At 39.9% G+C, this 11,502-nt stretch overlaps 2 protein-coding genes across 2 annotated transcripts in view; both read right to left on the minus strand.

The window, feature by feature from the left end:
- Positions 1–11,502, minus strand: part of LOC149083943 (uncharacterized) — a 51,227-nt gene that overhangs the window by 24,077 nt on the left and 15,648 nt on the right. The gene's annotated exons all lie outside the window — the stretch shown is intronic.
- Positions 3,722–8,375, minus strand: timeout (circadian regulator timeout). The gene has a single exon (XM_089234321.1). It carries the CDS (start codon positions 8,246–8,248, stop codon positions 4,901–4,903), a length of 3,348 nt encoding a protein of 1,115 aa, XP_089090447.1. The 5' UTR covers positions 8,249–8,375; the 3' UTR covers positions 3,722–4,900.

Raw genomic sequence — 11,502 nt, forward strand, 5'->3', positions numbered from 1 at the left:
CGGCCCTGGTGACGACGCTCCCTTACCCTTCCTCATTCATTAGTAGTCTGCCGACGACTGGCAGGTTCTGCAGGCAGGAAAAATTTCAAGCGTGCAGACTAGGATTGCCTACAGATGTGCACTAAACCACATCTCTCTAGCTCCATTGGTTTACCCCATGAAAGATTGTGGTCGGATAGTTTTTCAACAAACCTTATTTGATGAAGAAGCAGGAGAAAAACAGAGCCTTAAGTTATGAGGAGGGATACATAAATTTTGTATTTATGAAATCGATGCGAAATTTGTGGAATAAATTTGATAAATGTGAATTTTGAGGAACAAATGCAAAAATTCAATTTTTTACTACTTTTCCGCAAAACCATCCGTAATTTTCAGTTTTAAAGGCATTAATACAGAAACCTTGCTGCATCTTTACAATTCCTACGTAAGGTGAGTTCTAGAATATTGTTCCTTTATCTGGAATCCGTATTACTTGTACAATAACATGAGGATTGAACGCACACAAAATAGGCTTTTGCGCTTTGTTTACTTCAAGAAGTTTCAAATTTTTGATATTCGAATTCCTACAGACATACTCAGATCTACTTTTCACTATGAATCACTCGAAATCCGCCGTCAGAATGCACTGATCACCTTTTTTGTGAAAATTCTGCACTTCGACTTGGATGTACCAGACATTTTAGCGCAAATCAGTTTTTACTGTAATAGCACCAATCTTCGTAACCGAAATCTCTTGTATGTCTCACCATACCGAACAAGTTCTCATGTGCTTTTTTGACATTTTTTTCTCTTTTTTTTTTTGTACACACATATGGCATTATTTGTATTATATTTATTTGCATTATTATTGTGCCGTTATTATTTGTATCATTCTTTGCCTTTCTGTATTGCAACGTGCTGTTTTTATGTTGTTTTTTTTTTACTTTTTTCTTCACTCCACTGTAATTGGGCATATGCCTGTGTTGTGTGAGTTTATATATAAATAAATAAAATTGGTTACAGATTTTTTCCTCAATACTAGTGCCTTGCACCCTATTATGTGCTTTAGAAATCAATTTTTTTCTTGCATAAACTGGATCACCTTCTTGAACGTGATTGTTTTGCAAGTTCCGATAATCTTCCTTCAGTAATTAACCGACTTACGGTTCTAGGATTTTCAGAAAATCGACTTGAAAAGGGTTCAAGTGATTGTCACAAAACTACTTCAAAAAAAAAAAAACTCTGACCATTTATTCCTTCCCTCGTACAAACAGCTGGACATCGGATTTTAGCACTATCTCCTATATACAGGTGTATATAGGAGGTGTGATTTTAGTCGTGTGACTAACATTTTTGTTCCGCCGCCCACTCTTGAATGACTCTTTGTACGAGAAGAAAAAAAAGGCGCGTATCTTCCTTATCAGGATTCAAACAAATTTGGCTATTTTTATGTGGACTTCCCCTTTTTCCATTCCCCTGTTCACGTATTTTTCAAGTATTATTCTGCGCTAAATGGAACTGAGTACACAAGCAATGATTCGAACAAATGGTCAAATTATTTTATTTTTACAGATTTTAGTAAACTTACCGTAACCCCACGCATTGGCCGGCATGCCGTAAAACTCGAGGGACACCAGCATATTGAATCTTGCGGTCTGGTCCGCTTTCGGCAAGCCGGAAAAATCACTCCTCGCTTTCAAAAATTAGTTTTCTTTAAATTTTAATTTGTCCCGTTCTTGCTCCAAAATTAATTCAGTCTATCCTTGTGTTCATAATTTGAACAGAAAGCATTTTACTTACATAATTCCTAAATTTTGTAACTCTGCCATCTGATATGAATTCAACATTATCTCATGTATACCTATACAACTTGAATTTCTTCATTACACAACTTACGTTTACTGAAATTTCCAATATAGGTACATAGATATATTCACCTTGTTCATTTTACTCTAACGCGCTTTCGGCTATCTCTCTCATTTATTTCATTATTGAATTGTTTTTTTTAATTGCGCTACCAACACTGTTTGCCACAAAATTTTTAATAATTTATCAATCTTTTTCTTTGATAACTCTTTCACACACACTTCAGGAACACAAGTGTGAGGGGATTGATAGATGAGTAGTACGAAATTTTATTTTATTTTTTTGCACTGAACTGCTTAATTTCTAGCCGTGGCTCACCCGTGACCGCACATTCTAGGGCTACTGTGTGGTCATGTGGGCATCGTTCTGGGATCTCATTGCGAGGATTGAGGTTCGTACCTCGCTGGTGGCACAGTGGCTGTCTGCTGAAGTTGTGTTTTCTGAGGGTTCTCAGATTTGAGGTGTGAATGTGAGCCGGTCTTCTAGTTGGAAAAAGTTCTGGGAAAGGGCAGGCAAACATTTTCTTTCTCTTGACATGATCCTTACATTATATGAGAATTCAGCAGCCTGCCATTTTCAATTCAAAATATGGAAGACAAAACATGGAACACGTATAACTCTGACAACATAAATACATTAGAGGTCGTTTTAGTATTATGTAAGCAGAATTTTGGTCATTTTTTGACCCTCTCCCTTGTCAGCAAAATTTAGTAATCAGGGCTAGTCTCGACCGAAGAGGTTTCAGCCCCACCCTAAGAGTATGGTGGAGGGGGGACATAACCCCAAGCGATAAATTTGAACTAAATTTGAAATATTTTTGTAAAAACTAATTATTGACTGAAAAAAAGCCTTTGAATGTTTTTGTGAATAAAGGTAATAAGTGATAAAAAGGTAAAGATGAATAAATAAAAAATAAAATTCAAAAATGTTGCCTCTATACTGATAAACAATTGAAACCACTGAAAAACCAGGATATGTCACAATTCGGAAATGGGGGCAGATCTTGTTTATCTGCATCACGAATTCAGTGTTTCACAGTCATTCAGATGTGATACACAGTAACTTCCATGCCAGAAGAAAAGTGAATGCCAATATATCTTGTACAATCGAGCAATAGAATTTCTATAATAAGCTAAAAACGAGCCTTTTAGGTGGGGCATTTGTTGCTAGCAGCCTTCTTTATACATTCTGAAAATTCTTCTTCATTGACAAAAGGGTTAAGGTTTCTTTGAACTGACTGTTCATGAGGTGTTTATCAAACTTCTGTATCTGCTAAGTTAATTTGAAAACTGTCTCCCCCCCCCCCCCCCCCATGAAGAGGCAGAAGCCATTTTGTCGTTTTCTGACACCCAGCGCTGTTTTGAGTACAATGGTCATTTTATGGAGAAAGGGGAGGGGTGTATGCTAAGCCAGCTTAGTGATCCTTTATGGAGCAAAAAGCAAGGCAGTATATTTTACAGGCAAGACCGTTTGGAAGTCAAAAACTTCACACGACCGCCAGTTTGTTAAAATGAACTTCTAGGTCATAAAATACGAGTTCAGTTGACTTTTGCATCCGAGTTCTGCAAGAAAATTAAGGAACTAATTGACAATTAGGAATGATCAAACTATCTATTCACACAAATTTTGTGAAGTTAATAAGTCTCGTTTCAAGTGCTAAAATAAGAACATTTTTCAAAAAAAACAAAAATTTTTGACAAATGAGAATGGTGAATTGAAGAAAAGTATAGTATTACGCTAAAGACAGTATTTTGGTCATCTCAAGCCGCAACAACACCTACGTCATCTTTGTATTCAAATTTATTACTAGAAGCCTTTTAACCAATAGACTTTTGGTAATGTCATACAGACTTCAAATGTCACAGTACAACCCAAAGCATGAATAACTTCTGCAACATAAATGTTAGGATTACACATACAGGGTGCTGCTTTGAAGTTGCGACAAACTCAGTGTGGTGATATTAGGCATCAAGAGGAATAAAAGTTGCCATAGAATATGGTATAGTCTGTGAAAATCGCCAGGCATACCCGGTATCCTTGAGCGCATCTGACAATCACTACTCCGTTGCTGTTGGCTGTGCAATTTCCTTCGCGGCCGCAGCTTCAAACAACTCCTGCAATCCTTTCTCTTCATCTACTTTCTGACATTGAACTGTGCTGCCAAGACTGTATTGCAATCATGCTGTCAAGTAAATTAAATTTTTCTTCCTACTTATTATTGGCCTTTTTGTCTCACTCGACATATCACATCCTTCATAAGTATTTTTGAGATTTTCACTGACTAAACGTGATTTGCAATACCATGCTCTATGGTATAAGGGTATGCAGAATTTTCTCGAAGGGGGTTTCAGATTTTTTTCCCCTTCTGAGGGGGGCTTTACTTTTTTCCCTGCAAAATAACACTATAATCTTAGCTCAAGGGAGGGGGTTAGAACCCCAAAACTCCCCCTTTGCGTACGCCAATGCTCTATGGCAATTTTCGTTCCTATTGATACCTAATGTCACCCTTCTGAGTTTGTCACCACTTTTCAAGGCAACACCCTGTATAAACACACCATGTTCCTGTATGTACCGATTCGTTGGAAAGTCTGCAGAGGTAGAGAGAGGTGATGTGGAGTTAAGTAGTAGACTTCAAAAAAAAAAAATGTTGGTATTCCAACTTTACGAGGGCAACTATTAATTGCAATTGAAAACATAATTCAGAAACAGCCAATTTTTCTTGAAAAAAATTGTCGTTTTCAGTGAACAAATTTTTAATTTTTTGTACAAAATTTCTGATTTCAAAATTGGTTTTTTTTTTTTGCAAAATTTTGATGTTTTTTTTTTTATTTGCGTGAAATTTAGGTGTATCTAATCATGAGCTGTGATCTAAAATTGATAAATCGGAGTGAGTCAAATCGTTATAATTTTTAAAACATCAGGAACACATGGACTGAATTACAAACTTGATCATCACAAATAGGTTTACACGAAAGATGTCTATTCGGTGCAAAAATATATAATTCAATCTATTCACTATCGTGATTTCCATTAAAAAAACTAAGTTTGTCACAAGTTAGTTGCCGTCAGATGTAACATTATCAATATTAAGAGCAACATTTTCATCAGTGGCACTCTGTGGAGTAGTCTCTGTGTTATTAATAAGCATTCCGATACGATTACCTCGCGAAAAAGTCTCATCATCATTATCGGAAGGCATTTCAACACGACCATCCCGCAAAACAGCCTTGGAACCATCCGAAGTTGCTTCAACATGACCACCCTGCGAAACAATCTCTTCAGAACCTGAAGCCATTTCATCGAAGTCATCAGGTGGATATCTTCCGCTATCAAGAGCCATGTCAACATGGGCATCTCGTGAAACAGCCTTGACAGCAGCATCTGAAGCCATTTCGACAGAGCCATCCCGAGAAAGGATCTCTGCAGCATCCGTAACTGTTTCCCTGAAGTCTTCCTCCATGTTGTCAGGGGCAATTTCGACCTGGGCATCGGTAGCAACAGGAGGTGTTTCAGTGCTACTGCTGGGCCCACCACTCTCTGGATCTATTTCAGCAGGGCTGTCATGTGCCAAATAATTTCTACGATTTTCAGAATAAAAGCCTTCCAGATCATCATCAGAGGAAGTGTTATCGTGCTCTTGCGTTAAGTTTTCTGGAACTTCCATAAATTGACTTTCCAACATCGCTGGACTGTTTTCTCGAGCCTGTGAAGATGCCTTTTTAGATTTCTTGGGTTTCTGTTTCTTCAGTTCTTTGGCACTCTCGATAAGTCCTAGTCCTTTCAATTTCAGTGTTATTTCTCTGTTACTCCTTTCTTTCTGTAAAACTTCTCGGATAGCGTCCACAATGTTTCCATCTATATCATCTGATGCACGGTACTGTTCATATAGCTCCTTCAGTTCCGTTTCTTCTTCTTCCGCCCACAAACCGGCAATAGGCTTCTTTTTGTACGTGTCGTACCCTTCCTCTATTTCAAATGCTTCTTTCGGGCCTTTCCAGAACAGCATTTCGACAAGAACCTTGTGATTCTTCTCGGCTGTCTCAATAAACTTCCCCACAATGAATTTACAGAATCTTGATAGTTCCTTGGTTATAGGATCGTTGTTCACATCAGGGTCTTGTAGGATCTTCTGGAAAGTTATGAAGACTCTGGCCTGGAAAAATAAAGCAAACATCTTATGTTCCCAGGCTATGCGATGCATCAGCTTCAACAAGGCTATGTTCGTAGATTCAGAATTTGTTTTGTACTGAGCGAGAAGTCTGCACAAGGGCTGTACGACTTTTGATGATGCAAACTTCTTGAAAAAGTCATTTACGTCTAGATGCTGTTCAGCTACATTGTTATGAGCAGCTGCTTCGGTTTCTTCATCCTCTTCTGGGTCGTCAACCTCTTCTTCGTCCACAATTGCAGCAGTTTCCGGGAGCAGACTGGATTTTTGCGGGAGATTAGCAAAATAAATCTCACGGAGAATCATGAACTCATCTTCTGGTTCAATGTCACTCGAACCAAAAACGTCACCATCTGGCCATAGCTCTCTGGCTGCTCGCAACAAGGCTATAGCTTCACCACAGTTGTTACTGATCAGAGCGTTTTGGATCTTATATGTCGCATCAACTTTCTGCTCCTCGAAGCTCGTCTCTGATGTAGCATCGAACGGGATGACATTCTCTGGGATTGGTTTTCGGCCTTGGAGGATAGCGGACAGTTCACTCGAAACGACTTCGTCCCACTGCTGAGCTGATTGAGTTTCCACAGGTTCTTCTTGATTACGCGCATGATCTGGCTTGTTCTTCTTTCGCCTCTTAGTCTTTTGTCTCTGTTTTTTCTGAATAACCAGCTTAGAATGCACTTTAACGTATTTCTCCAACATTTTGAAGAAGAGGTAGATCGTTTTTATGAGGTCAACCAAGTACGAAAATGTGAATTTAATCTCATCATAGGATGTTACTAGGCCAAACAACAACTCTCGATACTCTATGACATAAAACACATTCGTCTCGATAATGTCAGCGCATTTCTTGACATGCTCGTGCAAGCTATTACCCATCATGCGCAACGTCTCCAGGAGTTCTTTGTAAGCCTTCAAGCCGAGATGCATTCTTCGTGACCAAAATTTAACTTTCTTCTTCTCGACCATCATCATATCGCTGTAATTATCTATCTGAGTCTGCACGTAATGGAAACTCTGCACGGATACTGTTTCACTCACAACAGCCAAGTCAAACCCAACGCGTCGATTGAACTCCATGAAATAGCTCATAGCCCATAGGTAATAGGTATCATCATGATCCTCCATCTTCTTGTTTGCCAGAGTCCTCTTCACAGACACCATCATCACATTGTAACAGTTATTGATGAACATGGTACAAAACTCTTTCAGAAACAGGCACATGGACGCAGTCGAATGTCTATGATTTTGGACATCAGGAACCGGGAGACGATTCTTTGGAGTCCTCTTCACAGCCCTGTCCGAATCGAATTTAACAGTGTCCAGATTCGTCAACAGTTTGTGTGATATATGCTCCCGATCACTTATCGACTTGAGATTCTTGACGCAGTATACGCCGCTGAACCTCTGAGCGCACAGCTTCCTTTCCCTCTCCGATTTACTCTGATACTCCCTCCGACGAACAGTGTTCAGTTTCTTCTCGTCTTTCTGGATTTCAGTGGCGCTTCTTGGCTTATCCGCCGAAACCAACATCTCCGGGGTTTTCTGTGAAAACATCAGCGAAACGATTTCCAACACATGGAGACAATATTGATGTTCGTCTTCATTCTGAGCTAAGTATAAGATAAAGTTCTCCAAATCGGCAAGATGCAAACTCCACAGAACCCGGTCATGCAAACTGGTATCGTCATCCGTCCTTTTCTCATCGCTATCATCAGCCGGTACGTGAAGTATGTTACGGATTATGATGAGTATCCTCTCAACAGTCAACCTGTCATCCTCGTCGCGGTCAATATAACTATGACTCACCAGATCTCTCAAGTTATTACCGAGGATTTTCCACACATCGGTGTCGACAAAGGCTCTCTTATAACTCTGTAGGTGGGAAACTATTGACAGGTAGATATTTAGGGTCAGTTTGTCCTCAGGGACCTCTTCCTGGTATAATAGGAACGCTGGATGAGTTAGGATCACCAGTAACCTTAGGGTCATGTCAAATATAACCTTGTCACCTGAAGAGCACTTGAGAATGGGTAGGAGATCGGTCTGGACGAGCTTAAGTTCGCCAAGCTGCCGCAGCACGGAGTGTTCATCGTCATCCCGCCGTAGATATAATATCAAATCCTTGAGGCAATTGAGACAGTCCGAGCTCTTGCGGTAGGCGCCACGCACCACGGAGCCGAGGGCGTTGCATGTCGCTAGGATCTCGGCCGCGACATAGGTGTCTACGGGCATTTTTTTTTTTTTTATAATGACGAAATTCGCCTATGGACACTTCGAAAATAGACACTCAACTGAATGTAAATAAAAGATCCGCGGAGAGACAACAAAAGCGCGCGGACTAGAGACTTCCCGCCATAAACATTGTGGTGGGGAGGTGGTATAGTTTTTCTTGATTCACTTCCTTTTTTTTATTTAAAACTACAATCCAGAGAAAAATTATTGTCGGAAGAATTTTGGTTTAAGAAAAGGTTTTTGGTTTTAAAAACTTTGATTATCGTAGGGTTTTAATTTGTTTTTATTTCCGACAAGGTCATTTAAAGATGAAAGTTTAGGTCGCGATATTTGTTGATGACCATATTTCCTCGAAAGAAATACGGAAAGTGGGGTTTCAAACACGGGAAAATACGGGACATTGCAGATTTAACGCCAAAATTGAACAAGGCTGCCAAATATTGCTGAAATTACGGGAAAATGGTGGGAAATGAAGCATTGCTGCTAATCGCAGTGGATTAAAATGACTTCCACTAAAAAGAAAAAATGTTCACAGAGAGACAATTATGGGAGAGATTGATATTCTTATTCATAGTTGTAATTATCAAACTATAATTCATGAGTTGAAAAATAATTTCGATCTTTGACTTCAATAAAGAATAAAAATCCCAGGGGTCATTCAAGTATTACGTCAGCATCGATGGGGGTTTCCGATTTGCTGACTTTTGATGACAGGGGTATTGGATGATGGACAGGGCCGCAACTACATGCTTGGTCACTCGGGGCAAGTGCGCATTTTATCGCCCCCTTGTAATGTTGAAGGAGAGGTTTGAGAATAAAATTTGCGCCCTCTCTGGTCCAGCACCCGGGTCTCGCCTGCTCCCCCCCCCCCAGTTGCAGCCCTGCTTACGTCATCAACCACCCTTCATAAAAATATGAAATATTCTTAATAGCATCCTGAACTGTGGTTTGTGGGCACAATCTCCCTATTGATAAGTCTCCTATAATCTCTAAATGTTTCGCGCATCCTTCAAGTGATCTAGAAATGTGTTTGGGCCACTTAAGTACTCTCGAACTGTGCCACGCATCATTCAAGTGATCCGTAATTATGCCGCTAATCTGGGAATGTGGCGGGGGGTAACTTGAGCGATGTAGAGCCGCATTGGGGGGGGGGTGTCACTTAAGTGCTCTAAAACTGTGCCCTATGTCACTCAAGGGATTTCTAAGTGTGCCACGGTTCGCTCAAGTGTTTGATCCGTAGTCAGACGCGTTATCCGTTGCGTCACTGGTCCACGCTCAAGTGTTCTGGAACTGTGTCGCGGGTCACTTAAGTGATCTGTGAATGTGCCACAGGCTTACTTGTGTAATCTGAAAATGTGCCACGGGCCACCTAAATGTTCTGGAATTGTGCAATGGGTCGCCTAAGCGATCTAAGAATGTACCGCTTAGTTAGTATTTACAAAATCAGGTTTGAGGGGGCAGGCCACGTCAGATAACCCCCTCCCTCATTATAGGGTGGGTCACAATGATGTTTTGAAAAGGAAATTTCAAGTTCTTAGCCTTCGAATAACATTGAAATTAACAGAAATTGATTATAATCGCAATTTTGATTTTTTTTTAAATATTTTTTTGCATTTAAAATTTTTTTTTTGATCGTTTGGGGAGGCAGGAGCCCCTCCCCCCTGTCTCCTGTTCCCGCGTACAATCTCTGATCCCACCAATATGTAATAGGAGGAAGGAGGACAGAAATGACGAAATTTTGCTGACAAGGGTGGGTCAAAAATGTATGAAAAATTGCCGATATGATACTTGTATGGCCCCTAATGACGGAGCCGACTGATCTAGGGTGACCATACGTCCCGTATTTCCCGGGACAGTCCCGGCTTTCTCTATTTTTCTGGCCGCCCCGAATTTTTAACGAAAGTGTCCCGGTTTTTCCCGTTTTTTACACGAAGCTTACTTGAATTTTTATTCCTTATATTAAATCAAAGAATGAAATTATTTTCCCACTCATAAATTATATTATGATAATTACAATTATAAATAGAAATATTAATCTCACATTTGTTTTGGTGAACGTTTTATTTCGTGGAATTCATTAAAATTCATTGCAATTGGCAGTAATGCTTTATTTCCTGCCATTTTGATTTTTACACAATTTCTCCAATATTTGGCAACTTTGTTTACTTTTGGCGTCATTTTTGGCGATAATTGGCGATGTCCCGTATTTGGAATCCCAATTTCCCGTATTTCTTCCGAGGAAATGTGGTCAGCCTAGACTGATCTAATGTAGCCTATATGCATGAATTGGTATCATCATCATCATCACGCCCCGTCCTCTAGTCGTTCATGTCTATCTCCACCTATGCCTAAACCTCAGATATAACTTATTTAACTGTAGGCAAACACATTTTTTCTTATGAACTATCGGGGCTGGAAGCAACGTACGTACCCTACATCCTAAATTTTCGCACCTATGTGCTCTTAAATGTTGCTATGCATGAACTCTCTATTCATAAAACAAAATATCTCTTATGTTGGTACTGTACTAAGTGAATAATTAAATTGAGGGGAAAAAAATCACACAGAGAGAAACGTCTTACCATTTTTTTCGGAAGTTCAGTAGTAAAAATTGCCAAAATTTATAATTTATGCATTATATATCCGTCTTCCGGAATAGATGAGAGAATGATTCAGATGGTGATGTCTATGACTGAAAAGTACTCAAGCCCCCCCCCCTTAGGGAAACATGACAGCTCAGAGGTTCCCACGAAGGCATGCAGTTAACACTTCGGAGGACAGAAGAAGTTTCCTCACTCCGGAGCAGTCATCATCTAGAGCACGCGTTTCCAACTGTTGTTCCGTTACGGTTATACCCAATACCTTGGGTCTCCGTTACGGTTTCTTTGGGGTTCGCACGATCAAACGCCACGCAACCCTTAAAAAATCCCGGATAGCTTCCAAAGAAGAAAACTTTCTTGTTGCTGATATTTACAGAGCTGTTCTTTGTTGTGAATTTTAACGAAATTCGAGTGTCGAAGTTTTTTTGTGTCGAGTTTTAAGAAAATCCAATCCACTTGGACGACTAATTTAGGGACTGTGGTAGCATGTGAGTTACCAAAAACAGTGTGCTATCATGCTAGTGGCTAAAACAAACAGTGTACAAGTACGCATTGGCGTACGAAAAGAGGGGTTTTGGGGGTTCTAACCACTCCCCCTTAAGCCGCGATTATAGTGTTATTTTGCCGGAAAAAGCGCAACCCCCCTCCTTGAGA

This window comes from Pholcus phalangioides, unplaced genomic scaffold, assembly GCF_987345545.1.
Source record: "Pholcus phalangioides strain wild (caught in Gottingen) unplaced genomic scaffold, Ppha-v1.0 ptg000008l_1, whole genome shotgun sequence".
Taxonomy (NCBI): Eukaryota; Metazoa; Arthropoda; class Arachnida; order Araneae; family Pholcidae; genus Pholcus; species Pholcus phalangioides.